Below are 20,841 nucleotides of genomic sequence, written 5' to 3'. Positions count from 1 at the left end.
ATCATTTGAGTTAACAATGCAATGTTTAAATCCAAGCCACTCTAAACCAATTTATACACGGCAGAAGTGTTTCCCTAGATAATATTTTCCCCAGAGGAAGGTCACAAAGACCTCCAAATCAACAGAGCTGTGGTGAAAACACAGTCTGCATGTCAGTCTGTGCGAATGCAGAGTAAAACCACTCACTTGCTGGACTGGTCTGGGGAGGGTCTCGGTGGCAAGGGTTCCACAGAGAAGAGTTCCTCGCTGCCCTGCACGGCGTCGATGCTGGTGCTGGCCAGGGTGAAGGGGGCAGTGGGCCGGGCGATGCCCATCCTCACAGGCACGATGAGCGACTCCGCCACGTTGCACAGCTCCTCCACCGCATAGGGCAGCAGGGCCTGGAACACACGCCTGCATTTCCCAATGGGCTGGGGAATGAAGTTACTGGAAGAAACAACGAGAAAAGAGATTAGATCTCAACTGGAAGTATCAAATCAGTCCTTGCTGCTATGTTTATATTCACCTAGGAGTGGGGAGCAGTACAAGACAAATAAAATGTGTGTTTAAATCCACTAAAGGGCTAGTCCAGTCCTTTAAAACCAACCTAAACTAAAGGACTAGCCCTATACAACAGGAAATCAATCTGGATTTGGCACTCATACTTTTTCTTTTTGGACGAAGCCATCTCGACGCTGAGGATAACAAACACCCTGGCCACGGAGCGCAGGAACCTCCTGGTGACGACGACGGCCTCCTCTCTCCGGCCAGGAGTGTACTTGTTCTGCAGCTCCTTCACCAAGGTCCCCAGCAGGGTGTCAATAAACTACAGGAGACAGAGAAGATTCAGAGACGGTTAACTAATGCACACAGACCACCTTCAGGTTCACTCCACATAGTTAGAACACCTTGAGGGATAATGATGCACTTGCCACATAGATAGGAGGTAGTGTACCCTCTGGGCAAGTTTCTCCGACACAAATTAAATTATCCAATGAAATAGGTGGAGTCCAGGACTAGGCTTAATCTGTGTGAGAATCTGACCCAGAAAGAGGACTTCTGTAGGTGTTACAACTGTAGTTGACTGACCCCTGAAGCTCTGAGTAATTTAAGGGGGTATAGACTGACCCGACTTACTGTAATGTCAGGGGCACACTTGACAATGAGGCAGTGTGTGAAGCAGTCCAGGCGGATGGTGCCACTCTGCTGGTTCAGGTACACCTGCTCCTCCGGAAGGAGATGGGCGATACGGCTGCTGGCACTCAACCTAGAACACACAACCAGGATGCCAGAGTTAAAAGTGACACTACTAAGAGGACTCGTAACTGGTAAAACAGCTGCTCATCCGATATGGTACATTTCCTGAAGAAAAAGTGCGTGCTTGCTTCAGCTGTCTAAAATAGTTAATAATAATAATAAATGCCATTTAGCAGACGCTTTTATCCAAAGCGACTTACAGTCATGTGTGCATACATTCTACGTATGGGTGGTCCCAGGGATCGAACCCACTACCCTGGCGTTACAAGCGCCATGCTCTACCAACTGAGCTACAGAAGGACCACAGTTAAGGTAATGGAAGTATAAATTGGACACAGAGGTTAGAGGGATGGCGGGACAAAAAGAAAGAGGTTGGAGTGTTGGACAGAGATGTGACACGGAGCTGGTCAAGGCAGGCAGGGCTAGAGAACTCACGGGTCTTTATTCTCCTGGGATCCGAACATTATCATGGACTTGAGAGCATTCCAGTCCTGCAGCACCCTCTCCAGGGCCAGCTGGGCGAAGCGTGGAGGTTCCAGGTCATGGTCCGGCATGTCAGAGTCTGACACACAGGGAGGACAACAAACCATTAGAATTGTCTCTTAAAATAGAGAATTGATGCAAATGAAAATAAACATTGAGCCATCATGCTAGACTTTCAATGTTCCTTGAAGTGAAACCAGGCCTGACAACAGTAGTAAACCTCCACCCACCTTCAGCATTGGCAGCCTTGCGGTTCCTGTCTTCTCTGATGCGAGGGGGCCGGTATTGGCAGTGCTCCACACTCTGCCTAGCAACAGTCTGCACCAGGAACAGAAGGATATGCTCCCCCCTGTTGGCCAGCCAGAGAGGAAAGGAAAAACACGTTACTAAAGCCCCCGAAAAATCCTTACATATTGAATGAAGAGAAACATTGGATTTAAAAACAATACTTGTTAACAATGAACAGAAAATATAGCCTACAGTCAGTCGGTGTGTGTTTACCGGCTGTTTGGACTGGTGACCAGGTTAGTGGTGGTGAGCAGTCTGTACAGTAGGTCCAGGCGAGCAGCTTTCTGTCCAGCGATCAGAGTCTTACACTTACACTTCTCCCAGCAGTCACAGTACGCAGTGGGAGAGGTCCTCTTGAGTCTGGGGAGAAAGACATTAAAGGCCTGGTGCAAATCCCCTGTATCAGATGCAGTGATGCATTACAACAGTATAAAACCGGGATGTAAGTAATAAAATCCACTAACACCAGGATGAAGAGTGAAGTACATACTTGCAGTCGTGTCCTTTGTGACACACCCTGGCGCACTCAGTGCAGCAGCAGAGAGACTCCAACAGGCCGCAGGTCCGGCACTCAAAGATATCCTAGATGGGACAGAGAGTAAATGGTCAGCAAAGATTCCCATCTGTGAAAAGGCAAACCAGTGTGAACGGCTTGTTGTGCGTGTTGCATTGTCCTCCCAAGTGACCCACTTGGTGTGTGTGTCCCTCACCTGGTTGATGTGTTCAGCTCCTGTCCAGGTGAAGCTGCAGGTGTCGTTGCAGCAGAGGACGTAGAGAGGAGAGTCGTCAGGGTTGGTCCCCGTGGGACAAATCATCTCCATGAACACAGAGTCTGCTTCCACCTTCTCAGTCATGCTGGTGTCTCCCACTACACAACAGTTTTTGCAACGGAATATTAAAATCTGGATTTTGGTAGTATCTCCACAATTTAAAAAAAAATTCTGCTCTCCTTAAACACAGCACATATATAAATCACTTAATGTATAAATTAATGACTGCAGATGGCATTACATCAACATGTCAGCATTTACATTCATTAGTAGTGCTGTCAGTCTCCTCTTTCTCAACTAAAGACATGAACAGTGTAGTGATGTACCCTTGGTCATTTTCTGAGCAGCCTCCAGAACAGTAATGGCAGCTGGGTAAGCTCTCCCGCTGACTGCCAGCATGAACGGGGTCATTCCACGGGCATCCCTGTCAAACACACAGTTTAGCAACAGAAAGGGGGGGAAGGGGGACAAACAAGAGAAAGCATCTTTTGAGTTTGAGAGCAATAGTTTAGTTCAGTATTTTAATGAAACAAGGCATTACTGTGTTATAGAATTAAAAAGGCTTGCCCAGACCCACTGGCCTTATCTCGCAATCTCATCCAAATCTCCCCTTCAAATCACACCTGCCTCTATCATAAACAAAACAAAAGAAGAATGGAATGCTCCTTCTGTTTTTTTAAAGAAAGAAAAAAACAATGCGTCTTTACTTGGCGGATAGCAGCTCGCGGAGGTGTGGCCTGAGAACCATGCTGTCACACATCAGTTTGAGGATGAGGTGGGCGTTGGCCTTGCGGTCTTTAGACTCCACCACCGAAGGCTCGGAGGAGGGGCCTGGGGCAGGAGGAGAAACAGAGAATTGGGTGACATTTAGTATCACACAGGCTAGGCATTTGACCTGGTATAGTGGTGGAGTAGCTAGCTCGGTGTGGTTGTATCAAAATAGGTACCTGACCTGGTATAGTGGAGGTGCTGGGGCCCTGGCTGGTCCCTGTGGAGGCTGTGGTGAGAGATCCCACTGCAGGGGCCAGGATGAAGTCTATGTCACCATCTGGGTCCATGGGAGGGGGGTCAGGCACCCAGCTGGGAGGGGCGATAGGTGGGGACACAGGATCCTGGTGGTCGCTGGAGGAGGGGCCAGACTCATGACGGCCAAGCCCCGCTGCTCTCAGAGAGCGCCTCATCATCTCCCTCAGACGCAGCCTGCGCCAGAAAAAACACACTTAACAGGTTACATGAGTGGTGGAAAGACAATGAGACTGACATGTAGACATAAATGGGCACCGGGATAGTGTTCTTGGTCTCAAGTGTCGTAAATGGCATCCTGACAGGAATTCTGACAGATTTTCTAATTTTCTAATAAAAAAGCCAATAGGCTCAGTAATATTATTTCACTTCTTGTGCATTATGGAACAATCAGTTAATATAATCCAGTTCTTTAGTGTTTTTCATCGTGAACATGTACCCTGAAATAAAATAGTCAACTTAAAAACAGTACACTTAGATTTGTATAAGTTAGTTACCCTCTGCTGCTAGAAGAGCCTGTCCTGTTCCCAGAGCTGTTGCTAGACACCACGGAGATTGCGTTGGCGATGGCCTCCACTGCTGACAGTCTCTCTGCAAACGTATTCCTCTCAGACCGTTCAGCTTCTGGAAAACACCAGCCCAACAGTTACCACACATATACAGACACAGGGAGACTGAGAATGGTGAAATAATGGAAGGCAAATGAGAGACGGGATAGATAGAGGATGGCTCAAAACTGACACTGCGACTTTGGAGAGTTCAGTAGTCTTGATGCTGGGTTAACCGCACAGAACTTTCAGATTGGAATATATTGTGTAAAACAGATATGATTGTCTTTCAGGTCGAACTCCATTTGTTTGACTTTGCAAGGTTTCATCTCGCTGTATACACCACCCAGCACTCTAGCCGTGGTTTACCTTCCTCCTCCTTGGTCTCCTTGTTGCTGACTGGGAAGCAGACGGAGACGCAGGCGTGGAGGATGTTGCGGTTGCCGTCGCAGCGGTGGCCCAGGAAGGAGTGGAGAACGTTGGTACTCTGCTCCAGGAGAACAGCCTGCTCCAGGTTGACCAGGTACTGACGACAGGCATCAAAGTCACAACGCAGCACGTGCTGCATCAACGTCTGCTTCTGGAAACAAGTTGAACAATGTTATTTAAAGCGCATCAGCACAGCGTATCAATACACTTTACAGCGGGAATAAAAACATGCAAAATCCAAAAGCATTTAGTTATCAAAAGAACACAATAAGGGACAGTTTCTTGGGTTAAAAACAGTATTTTGCTTGGCTAAAAAGCACTTTCAACGTATGTTCTATATTGAGCATGTTTTTGTCTAGAAGCTCAATCTAGGGAAACCTGTGAAAGTTATGATCCTCCCAGTAACAAATTGACCATCAACTAAACAATCCCCATTGACCTATAAATTATTTTGCTAACCTCCACAGCTAATATGATAATAGCAGCTTTCTTCTTGATGGTTGAGTTGGTGGGGAGGTTGGCCAAGGAGTGTACCCCCATGGCCAGGCTGGCGATGGGCGGCAGGTCCAACCACTCAGGGTCTCGGATCCCACCCATACAGTCTTTGGCCATTGGGTAAATTGTGCCGTTTCCATCCCGAAGGATGACTGGAGAGTCCTGGTAATAAAATGATAAATCTAAATGTGCTTAGAAAAATTGGGAAATTGTTGGATATGCAATTGCCTACACAACCTTTTCGCAAAGCATGGCTATATTAGAAAAGGTTGTATTGAGTACTGGAGAAGTGCTGACCTGTCCAGCGGTGAAGATCGCTACATTGCGTTCACTCTGCCCCAGGAAGGCCAGGTTACTGGTGGGGAAGTTATTCTCCTGCTCTGCTTTGCCTGTGGCCAGGTCAAATATACAGTACCTCACCCAGTTACCAGTCTTCAGCACTGCGTGGACTCCTAAAGGGGCAGACAACACAGCAAGTCAGAAATACACATATAATTCATTAATATCCGCACTTAAACATTATCGGCACCAACATGAATTACTACATTGTATTGTTATCCAATGTCTTACCTTTGGAGTCAACATTCACAGCCAGAATCTCAGCCTTCTCTGGGATGCAGAGTTTTTTAGGTGTACGCTGGAAGCAATCTGGAACTTTAGGAGTTCCACCAGTTTTTACCACCTGTTGATTAAACCAGGCACCAGCTTTTAGAAAAACATTTATACAGATGTAATACTACAATGACAGATACTTTTATTGTAAAATTGTGCTTAGATTCATTAAATAATTGCACAAACATTAAACCATCACTGAAATAACTCATTTGTATGGGAGTAATAACTACACTATATTGTTATAAGTATGTGTGTAAGTGAGCGTCCAATAGTCGTACCTGTAACTCGTCTATTCTGAGCAGCCTACAGTCCTGCAGCAGTGAGGAGGGGTCAGAGTCAGTGATGGGAGCTGGAGCACTAGTCTGACTCGGCTGTGAGCTCACGCTGCTTGACGTCCCTGGAAACTTCACAGCTACATACGCACCGTCCACTTTGAGCACCTGAAGTTAAAAGACGGAGCTGTTGCAAATAGGGCCGTCGTGAAGACACCAAAATAACACAACGAACAGACAATCCACAGGATACAAAACATGATACTACGGCTTTGAGTTCTGCTCTTAGGCATTTTTTAAAAATGTCAATGAAAAACAGAAATATTAAATTACCCTGAAAAATATAGACTAGAAGATTCAATAAATAACAAATGTGTGATAAAACTAAATATTTTACAGTGTTAATAAAAACAAAACAATGGTGTCTGTCCCCCAGCCTGCCAGAGTGTGTTAGGGTCTGGTCCCTTCCTGTAGCCACACCCACCTTTCCCACAGGGACGTTTTTAACATCTTCCACAAACACCACTTCCCGAAGAGGCCACTGCTCCTCGTTCACCTTCTCCTCCTCTTTGGGAGCCGGGGTCGAGCGCCTTCGTTCTGTAAAGGCAGACGACACGTTAGGATATTTATACAACAGCAAGCAGACCAGACATGGGTTAACAAACAAGTAAAATACTTGGTGTGCTTGATTTAGCTTGTCCGCTGTGCAAGATGGGCAGGGTTTGCACTTTCAGCACTAATCTATTAGGGTTCCATTGTACCAGGCAAGCTAAAAATAGTATTCAACCCTGGTCTCGTAAGCCGATATGGCAGATTCCATTATCAGACAACTAGAGACAAACAAATAAGATAAACTTTTTTTTAAATGTATATAAATATAAAGAGACCTGCAATTGCCACACCATCCATTTCAAAGGCAAATGAGTCATGATAATATTGGAGCAAGACCGAGGTTAGTATAATAGCTAGTAATGTGACATACTGTAGGGCAGCGAGGCACTACTAGCGATGGAGGAGGTGTCACTGCAGGTAGAGGCCGGGGAAGGAGGGGGGCCCATCTCAGTCTTTACCAACTCCGGCTTGCTCTCCGTTCTAAGGAGAGAATGGGTAGGACTGAGTTCATGAGTGTTGGAAACTAGGGCCATTGATTTACATTTGTAGTGGCTTAAAAAGGGAACAGCTGGACCCAATTCGCTCCCTACCCCTTCCCGTTGGGCCTAACCCTTTGATATTTGCAAATCTGCAAACATAGAAGGGTTAGGGCAAAAGGAAAGGGGCAGGGAGTGAATTGAGACCAGCTGTTCTCTGAAATGGAAGCGAACTCACTTGATCTCCTGTGTCTTGATGGCCTTGTCCATGTTCTTGAGGCTCTCTGGTGATCGCAGCTGGAACCTGCAGCTGTCGTTCATGTTCCAGACAGACTCGAGGAGCAGTCCCACCTTGGGGATCCCAGCGTTGACAGAAAAGGCAACGGCACCGGCGTGGTAGAGGGGGTTATTCCTCAGGCACACCTGGAGAGAGGACACAAACACCTGTTCACATTCGTTCAAAAGCAGTGTACGAGTGTACGCAACAGACATCCAACCGGATTCACAGGTGCAGAGAACAAAAACATTTCAGGATGAAGAAAGGAACATTTATACACAGGGTTCTAATGGTCCCATAGTCTTGGTTTAATGTTATGTTTTGTCACCTGCGTTCCCACGGTGATGTTGGGTATTGAGGAGATGCCGGCACTGGACTTTGGCTTCTTGTTCTTGGCTCTAGCCTTTTCAAGCATCTTTTTCCGTTGACTAAAAGGCACAACACCCCTGAGGAAACAAACATTTCAAAACATAAACCACTAACAGCCAGCTTAACCTTCTTGCACGCATAGATCTCTCAAGGACCGAGTTCTACATTTGCACTGGACATTTGAGTAGAGCGAGGGCCTCTGGCCAGCCACTGTGAGTTCAACCAGTAATTGTTATTTTTCAAATACTTTAGCTGCACTTGATTGAGCTTGCTTGGCACAATCCCAGTGCAAATTCAGCCAATCTGACACTTCAGCAAAGCTCAATCAAAATGCACAAACTATTTCAGGAAAAACAAATACCATTTGAACCCAGGTGTGCCATTGTCCGAGAGGAGAGGATTAACCACTATAACTCACCACCAGTACAGGCTGCTCTCCAACTGGGCGCAAGTGTAGAGGGCACAGCAGTGCAAAGACACAATGCGCTCCCCCTGCAGCTCAGGGTAGGCCTGGGCACTGTGCTCCAGCTTGGACGCCACGCTGCTCAAGGTGTCATCCATCCAGGTCGCCACCTTATTGGTCTCCGTGGCCACGGTGGCTCTGATGCTGTTAGCCGACAGCAGGGTGATCTTCTCATTGGTCAGGCCAAGGAAGGACACTCGGGGGTGGCGGATAGAAGGGTTCTGATTGGAAGAGTTGATTTAAAAATATATATAGAAATATACACACACATACAGTTGAAGTCAGACGTTTACATACACCTTTAGCCAAATCCATTTAAACTCAGTTTCACAATTCCTGACATTTAATCCTAGTAAAAATTCCCTGTCTTAGGTCAGTTAGGATCACCACATTTTAAGAATGTGAAATGTCAGAATAATAGTAGAGGGAATTATTTATTTCAGCTTTAATTTCTTTCATCACATTCCCAGTGGGTAAGAAGTTTACATACACTCAATTACTATTTGGTAGCATTACCTTTAAAAATTGTTTAACTTGGGTCAAATGTTTCAGGTAGCCTTCCACAAGCTTCCCACAATAAATTGGGTGAATTTTGGCCCATTCCTCCTAACAGAGCTGGTGTAACCGAGTCAGGTTTGTAAGGCCTCCTTGCTCGCAAACGCTTTTTCAGTACAGTCCAAAAATTTCTCTCTAGGACTGGGCTTTGTGATGGCCACTCCAATGCCTCGACTTGGTTGTCCTTAAGCCATTTTGCCACAACTTTGGAAGTATGCTTGGGGTCATTGTCCATTTGAAAGACCCATTTGCGACCAAGTTTTAACTTCCTGACTGATGTCTTGAGATGTTGCTTCAATATATGACTGTAAGTCGCTTTGGATAAAAGCGTCTGCTAAATGGCATATATTATTATATCCACATAATTTCCCCTCCTAATAATGCCATCTATTTTGTAACGTGCACCAGTCCCTCCTGCAGCAAAGCACCCCCACAACATGATACTGCCACCCCCTTGCTTCATGGTTGGGATTGTGTTCTTTGGCTTGCAACCCTCCCCCTTTTTCCTCCAAACATAAGAATGGTCATTATGGCCAAACAGTTCGATTTTTGTAGTCTGCCGTAGTCTGGCTTTTTTAATGGCGGTTTTGGAGCAGTGGCTTCTTCCTTGCTGAGCGGCCTTTCAGGTTTGTCGATATAGGACACGGTTTACTGTGGATAGACATCGTTGTACCCGTTTTCTCCAGCATCTTCACAAGGTCCTTTGATGTTGTTCTGGGATTGATTTGCACTTTTCGCACCAAAGTACGTTCATCTCTAGGAGACAGAACGTGTCTCCGTCCTGAGCAGTATGACGGCTGCGTGGTCCCATGGGGTTTATACTTCTGTACAATTGTTTGTACAGATGAACGTGGTACCTTCAGGTGTTTGGAAATTGCTCGCAAGGATGAACCAGACTTGGAGGTCTACAATTTTTCTACAAGAAAACTCTAATTAATATATATATATATATATACACACATTAAGGTGGGTTTGCAAATAAAACATGTGTTTGAATTTCAACACATATTTGCTAAGTAGTCCTCAGGAGGAGAGTTAGTGTTCTTAGTGTACAGCACTGGTCTCTGATAAATCATTTGAATTTTATTTGATAAAGGCTGCTGCTGAAGCCTTCACATTTTTCATACAATCAGTCCTGTTGGCTTGTTGTACAGTACTGCTGTTTACCTGTGTGTTTCTGTATGGTTCTGGTTCACTCCACTTCCACTGGTAGAGTTCCCCCTTAGAGCTCACTGCCACCAGCTCAGAGAACAAGGACCCGATGCTCACAAACTTTACACCATCCTGGACCAAAACACCAACAGAAACATTACTTAGAAATATTTGCTAACCTGATCGGTGCACATTAACCCAAAACAATATTGAGCATATAGACCTAGCGAAAACTATTAAAACACATCGATAGAAATAAACCAAGTGGGAAATCCATTAACGTGATAATGAATGCTGTCATGTTCTCAGAACAAGCTTTATTGACATCACATCTGAATGAACACCAAAAAGAGTGGACCTTCCCATTAATCAAATTATTCTATCAACCAATCGATCAATGTCCCCATCCTCCCACCTTGTCAGGCCACCACTGCAGCTCCTCGCCCAGAGAGACAGGGCTCTGGACGGGGATGTTCTTCTTGTCCAGGCTGGGCTCCCCCTCGCGGCTGGTGGAGCCTCTCTCTGTGTCAAATGAGGCCCCATCCAGCCACCTCCGCTCCCGCAACCTCAACACAGACTCACGCTCACGCAACAGCTCTGAGTCACGCTCTAAGGGAAGAAGGAGAACTGGTATGGCAATGGGGTCACACCAGTGGGATAAAAGTAAGCCACTCTCTGGGGAAGACCCGTCAACAAATTAAAGAGATTTGTTTTTAGAATTATGCAAATAAGAGGGTTTTGGCAGTAAGAAGGTGAACGCTAGTTAATAGCGGTGTCTGTTTGCACACTCGCATGTTAAAATGTGAGGTAGGAAGATAGGTCAGGATAGATTAGAGATAGACATGCATTACAAGGGAGAGGGTTTATCCTACAGCATACGGCTGCAGTAGAAAGTGGTGCCTGTAATGACAGGGTCTAGCGGGCCTTTCTCAGAGGGCTCACTGAAGAACAGGTATTATGCAGCACACATTCAGGCCATGCAGCACACATTCACAACACCACATCCATATGGGCTTTGCCGACAGGTTGAAAAGGAAAGACTAGCATTGACTTTAACAATATACCTCAACATTCAGAGAACTAAAGGCATATACTGTATATGGTGAAAAGTAATCTTACTTCCATTTAGGTAACTTGTTACTACAACTATTATTATATAGGAAGAGAAATGTGATTTCAATCTCAACCTCTTGACTACAGAAGAGGATGATGGTCCCTAGGCAGCAGCTCTGAGTTGCCGTGTGGTCAGTTACCTCGCGAGGAACCCAGGCGGGACAGGGAGGAGCGTCTGAAGGAGGGGTAGCCAAAGTAGCTGATGTCCTCAGAGAACATGGCGTCAGCATCGATGATGACACTGGGGTGGGCTGAGTGGATGTCAGCGTCCAGCAGGGACATCAGGTCCTCTGTAAGGTCCAACACAAAAGAGAGGGATGTTTATGACATGACCATTACTGTCCATTCAGGCCCATAGATTAAGAGACTTTTGCATTTAGAATTTTTGGGACAACTCCATTGGTTCCACAAATGTAGCAAATACCATCTACATAAAGATTTCGCATAACCCCCTTAGCCAGACGCAACTGTTTAAGAGCCCTCTGCTCATTCATACAAAGCTGCCATTCTGAGTCTCTTGCAATAGAGATTATCTTAATGAGAAAAAGCTATAGAATACACATCAAGGTGAAATAAAGTGGTACCTCCAGGGAGGTAGGACTCGCTGGCTGTGTCATCGCCATCGTCACCGTCCTCATCGTCTCTGCTCAGTAGGTTGTTGACGGCCAGGTTGACATCCAGGTTGGTCCTCTGGAGCTCCCGGATGATCACACTCCTAGACTTCCCCTGAAGGACCACCTGAGCCTGGGGAAGAGGGGAGGCAACATGAAGATCACCACCCAGAAATCAACCATGTTGTGGTGGTGGTAACTGAACACCAGAGAGAAGAGAAGGCCATGTGTTGAGGACCTTGTTATAATTAACGAGGGGCTCTGGTCAAGCAATAAATCGGTCAAATCTGATTTGTTAAGTGTTTCTTTAAAATGGTATATTCAGTGATAAGAAACTCTCATACGGTGGGGTCACTACCAGAATTTAAATCAATGTAGTTGAGGACAGACACTGGGTCTAACCTGGGAGATGAGTTCCTCTGGGATGACAGAGGCAGGGATGACAGGCTGGGGCTGGCTGCCCAGGAGACCAGAGCCCCGGTCCCTCCCTGTGCGGATCACCCTGGTCTGACGTCTCGAGTCCCTGGCAGCTGTAGACGACCTCCCAGAGGAGCCTCCACCACCACCACCTCCACTGACAGCTCCTCCTACACCTCCTCCCCCCGCACCTCCTACACTGCTGCTGCTGCCACCGCCGCCACCTCCTCCACCTGATCCACCGTTCACCCCGGAGCTCCAGCGACTCCTGTTATAGCACAAGGCGAAGGTCAGACACAGCAGTCAGCCACACAGCAGAAACTCTCAAATCAACACACGGCTGCCTGCCTGCGCACTGGATTAGCAATTAACCGTGGGACAGCTGGCTTTCACAGAGAGTGCAGAGGTCCTAGGGTATTTATGCATACAGCAATTTGGAAGCGATAGTTTGGTAGCAAATGTCTTGTCATTTTTGAGAGATGAATTTGACCACATTAAATCTCATAATTAAGGGGCCAGTAAAGTAAGAAAAAATAAGGTGGAAAAAACAATGGAGGATGGTAGATTGACACTAGGTGAAAGCATTCAAAATCAGCCCACAGCACATTTTTATCAATGCTCAATAGGCATTTTTTGTTTATGCCTTTAACCTCAGAGCTGCTGCTGCCTTGGTTTGAAGGTCCCAATTTCCAGGACAACTCTGTGGTACAAGGTCTGATTCTGACTGCACCATCTCATTTTACATGGACAATACCTGAATCCTGGATAGTAATAATGCCTTCAGCTGTCCTCCTGCAGCAGTCTTTGTCTAGGCCTAAGTGGCACTAATGCACATGAAGCCGTATAACGACTTCACCCGAGAGTGTCTAGGGGAGGTTTTTCCTGAGGGCCCTTACTGCCAGAACTTACCCAAGGGTGTTGCCTGCCAGTCTGCCCAGTGTGTCAGAGCCAGACAGGAACCAGGGAGGATCACTAGTCCTGCCTGGCCTGGAGCTCCTTCCTGTCCCTGAACCACTGCCACTCAACTTTGAACTGGAAACAAAAGACGGGAAGACGGGAGATCAGATCAGTTACTACATACCTAGTAGTCCCACATGGGACCAAAGATTAAGAAGACAACCTGGAAGTGGAAATCCCAGGTTGTGGCCCATGTCTAGGGCTTTTACATGTTTATGTTTAAGGTTTAAAAACAACAGGGGAATAGAGGCTAGCAGGGCAACACCCTCGGGAATCAGAATTGGCTGCAACTCGTTCCGCCTTCAAGACTTTCATTTTTAAAGTTTCTTGTTTTTTTAGGGCTCCTACAATAAGATAATGATATGATCGGAGTGTATTGTGTTAAATGTGATGTCTATTGTACCTAGATGTATGGATTTGCTGCAGTCTACTTTAAGTAAATTGCATTACATACTTGTCACCAAATCATGAACAACACCTGAGACTGACCATAATAGTCTGAGATTCAAACCCTTTTGTACACAGTATCTCAATATATTGTGAATTGCTTCCCAATGAAAGAATGCAGATAGATTTTACTATTAGGCATTTTAGCAACACACAAAATATAGAAGTGTTTTATTTAGCAACTGAGTATAGTAAATCTAACAATTAATTGTGTAGACTTCTGCAGAAATAAAATATAAATAACCTGTAAAAATGTACATTTGTATACCATTTATTACACAAGTATGGCACAGTAAAAACTTGAAATAGATAGTAAGGAGTGTGACTGGATAGTATTCCGAGTGGAAGCTTTGTTCAGTCAGCTGTCAAAGTTACTGATTGAAAATGTTCAGTGCTCGTTTCCACAGTAAGGCTGTCCTGCAACCCACAATGCAGCTGACTGCAAAGCTATTACCATCTGAAACCATCTCATTTTCTTTTGAAAAGTTCAGCTTATTTCACCATGCCAGGCAACAAAGCATGTGCTCTGCAGAAAATCTTAAAGTAAACCAGTCACAGTCACCAGTCTCTCAGACTGAATCACTTGCATGCTTTGCAACTAGAGGGCCTAGTTCACGGTTTGACGCTGTTCTGCTGGTAAGACATATGGTATCAATGAAACTCACAAAAGGAAGCTGGCCACCAACACAAACCCTAGCAACAGCTAAAAAGGCATTCTTGCTCATACAAAATAAAACAAAGAAAAGCAAAGAGCGGATTCATAAATGCAACTGGCTTTCAGAACGCGGCCCAGATTTCCTAAATGCTAAGACACCATTGCGAGCATTGTTTTGCCTAGTTTTGTGGGGGACAATAAATTGCAGAAAGGGAATAAAATACAAATGACTTATCTATAAAACATATATTTCCCATGATGCAAATCACCTTAACACAGTCAACACTTTCTGGTCTTTCATTTGTCATAGTGTGTTAAATGACCAAGTAATAACATCATGAAACAGTTCTACTAGTAAGCCTATGTACTTAGTAAGACCTCAGCGGAACTCAACTCGCAGGGCTCACCATTGCTAGGCTTCAGCATGCAGGAGTCAAGGCAGACAAAATATCTTGCCGTGTTTTGTAAATGCAGATCTAAAACACTTCTTATTGTCAATTCTGCTCGGCTTCAGTTCGCTCAAAATCAAGAATGTAAAAGGACTCATTTTGTGCTTCAGTTGCACTTCTCCACTCGGATGAAATATCTTTGCTCTCTCATTGGATCGCCAGACAGCGCTATGACTGATGTGATGTGCTCGGTACTTTCCTCCGGTGTAGTATTTACAGTAACAAGTTACAAAGCAAGATTAGCATCAAGCAAAACATTAGGAAATGTAGCTGGCTACATTCTTTCAATGACAAACATTACAAATATGATGGCCACCCATCATTTTTGCAAAGAAATACCTTGCCTTTTCATTGAAAACTAATTCACTAGCCAAATAGCTTTGCACTTCTGTGGTCATATGATGAATAAATTATACAGAATGTGTTGCAATAATGTATTTTGTGTAAAGAAAAACTACGTAGTTGCACACCCCTTATCACTCTACTGAAGCAAAAAAAAAAAACACTAGACTTTTAATATAAAAACGCAGGTGAAATGGTTTAAACGCAGATTTTTTTATGGTATATGTTTTGAAAATGCCGATTTCTGAAAGCTAATGCAACCCCTGGTATTGAAAGTTCTCTTAAACTCCATTAGGATGAAACTATTTCCCTAGTGTAAACAGTCTCACCCATCGTTGCCATCTGGTTTGGTCAGCTCCAGACGATCAGGCTGGACAGCAAAGCTGATCCGACACACACGTCCATCCTGGAAAGAAATAAATTACTCCATATTATCAAAACAGAAAAGGTGATGGCATGTCACACAAAAGACTGCACAAAAAAAAAATGTTTTTATTAATTCATGGTGCTCCTATTCATTTAAAAAATGAAGCGGAAACTACTTTTTTCCCCCCCAAAAGTAGTGCATTGTATAGGAAATAGGGTGCCATTTGAAGTCACAATCTCCGTCAAAAATGTAGAGGCAGTACAGCTCAAATGTTATTGATTGTAATATACATAAATCCTTCATTGTTACCTCAAGCAGAAAGCCAGCATGGTTTGGTCCAACTACACACTGTTTTAAGGTGGCCTGCTCCAGCAGGTTGAGGTGTGGATGACTGCATTGGAAACAGATAATGTAGTGAATGTTAACATGTAGAAAAGCTATAAGATCGCTATATATCTGTGGAGTGTGGTCCCCGCTGAAAGACAGCTGAATAATACATTTGCTGACAATTCCACAGTTAAAATTTTACAGATATTAATGTCTTACCTGTTAAAGTTGTATTTGTTGAGTTTCTCCGACACTTCACGAAGTCTGTTAAGTATAAAAATTCAATAAAAAACATTGACAGTGAGATTGTTAATTTCCGTTCACGGTGTGAATTTGTGCAATTAATTGTCTGGAAATCCATGGCCAATAAGGACATTTCTACCAGTCTGTACTCTGTGTAGACTATAAGGAGCATGGCATCTGCTTTACATGACATTAACAAGAAGTCCAATGAGAATCTCAAATACATGAATGCTGATGACAACAGTATCAAAATTACTCACCAGCTGCATAAAAACACATTAAATAACAGTAAAACTAAACAGTTAGAGCATGGTGTGTAAAAGCATCTGCACTGCATTGGGACTGTTGCCTTCACACACGCAAAGGATACTAGTGGGCAGGTCATTCCCCCAGTCAAAGAAACAGGGCATGTGCGGAGCTACATCCAAGAGGAGACATCAGTACTATTGTGACCATTCTTTTTAGTACAAGTTGAGCAGTTAGTATTTAGTACAACTCCAAGTCCATAACTGTCACCATCCTAGACCAGCAAAATATTTGATTGTAGCGATGTTTAAAAAACATGTCACATAAAACATGACAGGCTGACAGCTTTACTTCTTGTTTCAGCTCTAGCATCTATTCTCTCAATGAGTGAACTAGGCGCATGCCTTACTCGTTTTGCCTGCTATGAAATGACGGATCAAATAGGGTCAACAATTTTTTTAAACAGAGCTTCAACCGCTATAGGCTACACTACTAAAAGCATAGATTCTAATGGCTTAAGTACAACAATGGTTGTTGACAGGAAACAGGTGAAGTGAACAAACATTTAATTAATCCATATACAAACATTTAATTAATCCATATACTCAAAGGAGCAAGTCAATACACAAAGGCTGTTAATCATACAAAAAGTCTGCCACAGAAAGTGGACAAATCTTTTCAAAGATGCATTATTACCTGTTGCAAAGGGGAAAGGCTATCAGACAGTTGCATGCAAGCTGTAAGGGGTGAAAATTTAAGTAATAGGCCTACGCCAAATGACATTTCCTGTCAAGCAAGCCCAGTGGACAAGCCAATGGATGGCAATGACTTAAAAGGCATGGCCCGGCCGGTTGTCCAGCGACAGTAACCAGTCCCTCTGCAGAAGATAAACAATGAGCCAGCAACACTGTCTTGATATGAGGCACACCATCCAGAGCCATTAATAACCAACATCAACACGACAGAAGGGGTCCCTTTGTCTGCAAGAAATGTGTGTGTGTATACTAAACCTAATTTCCCCTCCTAACCTGTACAAAAATAATAAATATTGTTCTAGCCATGTGGGTCAGAGAAGAATGTGTCCTCAGCCGGGTCATGAAAAGACATCCTAAACAGTCGAGGCACGAGCAGTCCATAAGACTGGCATTAGTGTGAGTCACAACCTACTCTTGTAAACAAATATCTAATTTATTTGGGATAAAAGTATGTCTCTTGACAACAATGGTAAGAAACACCTCTTTGGTAAGACAAACAACTGCAGTTGAGCAGTAGGAGGATATATTAGCACATGGTGACCATATAGAAAATGTGAATGCATGCCATTGCGTGTGCTAGCAGCTTGTAAATGGCTTACTTGGGGATTGATTGTCATTACACATTAGCCAATTCTATCGCAAGATGAGTGAACATGATTGTATTCGGAACCAGTCAATTCCACTGAACCATCTTGGTCAATGAGGCCCAAGCAGGTGGTCAATGGTACAGACCCTGGACTCTAGACAAGTACAAAATCCTAGCTTCAAATGTCATATCCTGGATTTTAATTCAAGGTCATTCAAGATGTGCTTTTCCAATGTCCCAATCTCTGTCTTAAAGTAGAATGGCCAATTAATCAGTTCAATCTCAATTGATGATATAAATAGGTTTACTATAAATCACCTGCAGAGCAAAATGCAGGTCACAATACACAGTCAACTGTTCATAGCTAGTCCTTGCCTCTCTTAAACTAACGTTTGTAAAAATGTGTTGTAACTTAAAGGCCAACTCCACCACTTGTTTTTTGTCCAGCATATATGTGAAAACGGCGCATTTCTAAGTTTTGTACTTATAAAATAATAAGGTTAAAACGTTCTAGCTTCCCGATGACATCTTCAACAGTGATTCAAGGTAACATGGGGACCAAGAAAATACACCCTTGGCCTAAACTCGTTGCAGGTATTGAAAATCATTATTTTTTAACTTTTAATCTTACCTACAATGGTCACCGAGAAGCATTTTTAGGACCTTTATACTTACAAACCACAGATCATAGAAAAGCGCTGTTATCTCATACCGTAGATTAAGAATATGAGGTTGAAAACGAGCTAATGTTTATTCACGAGGAACAATATTAGTTGGACGACTAACGTCAGTTAGCTAACTCACGTCGTTGGTTGGCTAGATGACTAAATCGAAGCAAATAAGCAATCCAATGTTAACTTACAATTGGTTGGCTGGATAACCGTACCTAACTAGCAAGCAAACATATTAGCACAAGTGTAGCTAGCTTAGCTAACGTTATCTAGCAATGACTAGCTAATACATTAGCTAGCTTATTAGCCAGTTAACTAACTAGCTACATCTTCAATGGTTCCAGTGAGCTAGCCAGCTGGATAGTCGACAATAAGATATCCAAAGGGTAGTTGACATGACATACAATGTCAAATGCAAAAAAACAAAAACAATGACGGATCATTACAAAGCCTTAATCACTGACGTTCCTTATTTTTTTCCCCCATCCCCCAACCCGCATTGTCCGTCTCAACTTTGACCATCGGCCAATCATTCCAGGCAGACAGAGAACGAAAGAAACAGCTCCGTTAACTGCTGCTAGCTATGGCTAACTAGCTTGTTAGCCTAGCAGGCTAGCTAACGTCGTTAGCTACGTTGAAGAGGCTTGTTCAAGATGCCGGGCCTTGCTTCAAGTACGGTAATGTGGTCGAAAATTGTTTGATTGAAATACACATGACAATATGAATATTGCTTCGAAACGAATAGATAATCGTCGGGTACCACACCATACACATATATATTGATTTAAACCCTTATTTTCCACGCCCGCAACAAATACCTGTCATTGAGCTGGTCCTCAGTCCCGGGCAACGGGTGAACCACGAAGTGTATGGATGTCATGGATCCAATCCAAATTAACACACAAATGTGTCAAGTGTGTAGGAAATGTTATTTTCTCGATATCTGTATACGTAAGGATTCATGTAATTTTTTTATGACAAAAAAATCCCGAGCTAAGAACTACAGCCTCCTCACCCACATGCCGCCATCTTAACTCTACCAAGCTTTTTCGTTCTGTATGTTGATTAACCTTAGCACACACGAAAACTGGACGCTGGTTGGACCCGAACAGAAACAGGGAATATGTTAAACGGAACGGGATTGGTTTAAAGAAGAAAGGCAATGAAGAGAAAGGAAATGAACATTTCTAGGCGTCTAGCTCGTGCTGTTTTAACATTTTTATTGGATTGTGATAAGTCTATTGGATAGACAGCAATAGTTTCATGATCTATGTTTCGTTACAGACATGGTCTCTATAACATCTTTATATACATTGGTTGCCAATTTTGCCAACAGTCTATCAAGTAAGACAAAAAGAGTTCCCCCAGGGACACTGTCTGGAGCCTCTCCCTATTATAGGTCTCTAAATCTACCCTAAATAAAAATTAACAATACAATAACACCAAGGGTTCACTCAGAGTTTGAGTGTGTGTTATTTGGGTATTTTATTAGGATCCCAATTAGCTGTTGCGAAAGCAGGAACCTCTTCCTGGGGGTCCAAACAAAACATGAAACGTAACACAGAATAACATAATACAAAACATCAATAGACAAGAATGTGTTCATATATGATGTCTAGGATTAGTAGACTACAGTTTAAAGGAAATTGCTACTGTTTTTTATATTGGTCCTGATGCGAGAGGTAGGATAATTATGGCAGTCTCCTCTCCTAGAATCAAATCAAAGTTTATTTGTCACGTGCGCCGAATACTACAGGTGTAGGTAGCCAATGTCTGGGAGCAAGGATGTTTGAGGTAATCCATAATAAATTGGGAGCTCTGTGGCGATTTAGCAAACAATGATAGTAGGTGATTCATCTGACAATGAAAAAACTGGGTCAATAGAGCAAACAAAATCATGTCTTACATTCAGACATTTCCTTTCCACTCTGTCATTACTTTTCTGAAAAATTTACATTCTCCGTTATGCAAACTGGTATGTGGATACTATAACATGGAGATTGAGGATCACTGTTCAATATGAATTTTGTGGAGGTGTATATTAACCAATGACTGTATCCCATGCCATCTATAATCCCCATGCTCCCTCTGCTGGTTGACATCCCCACAGCTCAAGAGAGGAATTACATACTGGGCATAGACTTCAATTAAACGCCTAGTTTTGAATTACATTTGGTTGAGTTGTCAACTAACATGAATTCAACGTGAAATCAAGCAACATTTCACCCTGTCATAGGATTTACGTTAAAAGTTGTGTGAATAAAATACGAAATTCTCTTATATTGATGACTTTTTGCAAATCCAATCAGTTTTCTACATTGATTCAGTCTTCACATAATTTTGGGGGGTTGAAATAATGTGGTTTTTGCCCAGTGGGTATAGTGGTGTAATGAAAAACGTCCACAGATATAGCACCTGTCTATAGACCTTCAGTAACCACTGTCAAAATCATACATGAGTCCAATTTTCTTTCAAAAGTGTTTTCTATTTTAATGCATTTATTTATTACTTCCTCCATTTAAACACATTGAAAACATTTGCTGTTTATAATGCTATTCTAGACATTTTGTCAGGAAGTTATGAGAAAACGAT

The 20,841-nt window shown here is 43.4% G+C and overlaps 1 protein-coding gene across 20 annotated transcripts in view; it reads right to left on the bottom strand.

The window, feature by feature from the left end:
• The window catches only part of LOC123997908 (E3 ubiquitin-protein ligase UBR5), a 45,500-nt gene extending 26,185 nt beyond the window's left edge, over positions 1-19,315 (bottom strand). For 9 of the 20 annotated variants that reach the window (XM_046302613.1, XM_046302616.1, XM_046302611.1 and 6 more), the window contains exons 1-32: positions 19,068-19,311; positions 15,968-16,012; positions 15,731-15,812; positions 15,384-15,460; positions 13,114-13,236; positions 12,190-12,472; positions 11,761-11,920; positions 11,317-11,466; positions 10,479-10,690; positions 10,079-10,195; positions 8,312-8,577; positions 7,853-7,970; positions 7,486-7,670; positions 7,142-7,251; positions 6,644-6,756; positions 6,166-6,327; positions 5,843-5,954; positions 5,570-5,724; positions 5,237-5,434; positions 4,718-4,928; positions 4,298-4,424; positions 3,730-3,977; positions 3,485-3,608; positions 3,104-3,201; positions 2,718-2,875; positions 2,498-2,589; positions 2,221-2,367; positions 1,950-2,068; positions 1,672-1,798; positions 1,117-1,246; positions 645-805; positions 187-426 (exon numbers count right to left, since the gene is read on the bottom strand). In XM_046302613.1, coding sequence (XP_046158569.1) covers positions 187-426; positions 645-805; positions 1,117-1,246; positions 1,672-1,798; positions 1,950-2,068; positions 2,221-2,367; positions 2,498-2,589; positions 2,718-2,875; positions 3,104-3,201; positions 3,485-3,608; positions 3,730-3,977; positions 4,298-4,424; positions 4,718-4,928; positions 5,237-5,434; positions 5,570-5,724; positions 5,843-5,954; positions 6,166-6,327; positions 6,644-6,756; positions 7,142-7,251; positions 7,486-7,670; positions 7,853-7,970; positions 8,312-8,577; positions 10,079-10,195; positions 10,479-10,690; positions 11,317-11,466; positions 11,761-11,920; positions 12,190-12,472; positions 13,114-13,236; positions 15,384-15,460; positions 15,731-15,812; positions 15,968-16,012; positions 19,068-19,129 — 4,712 coding nt within the window. In that variant the 5' untranslated portion in view covers positions 19,130-19,311. Of the gene's footprint in view, positions 1-186; positions 427-644; positions 806-1,116; positions 1,247-1,671; positions 1,799-1,949; positions 2,069-2,220; positions 2,368-2,497; positions 2,590-2,717; positions 2,876-3,103; positions 3,202-3,484; positions 3,609-3,729; positions 3,978-4,297; positions 4,425-4,717; positions 4,929-5,236; positions 5,435-5,569; positions 5,725-5,842; positions 5,955-6,165; positions 6,328-6,643; positions 6,757-7,141; positions 7,252-7,485; positions 7,671-7,852; positions 7,971-8,311; positions 8,578-10,078; positions 10,196-10,478; positions 10,691-11,316; positions 11,467-11,760; positions 11,921-12,189; positions 12,473-13,113; positions 13,237-15,383; positions 15,461-15,730; positions 15,813-15,967; positions 16,013-19,067 lie in introns of all 20 variants that reach the window. The other 11 variants (XM_046302621.1, XM_046302622.1, XM_046302623.1 and 8 more) reach the window with 6 other exon arrangements.
• Positions 19,316-20,841: the final 1,526 nt, after the last annotated feature.

This window comes from Oncorhynchus gorbuscha, linkage group LG15, assembly GCF_021184085.1.
Source record: "Oncorhynchus gorbuscha isolate QuinsamMale2020 ecotype Even-year linkage group LG15, OgorEven_v1.0, whole genome shotgun sequence".
NCBI classification, from domain to species: domain Eukaryota; kingdom Metazoa; phylum Chordata; class Actinopteri; order Salmoniformes; family Salmonidae; genus Oncorhynchus; species Oncorhynchus gorbuscha.
This window is presented reverse-complemented; position numbering and strand designations above follow the sequence as displayed.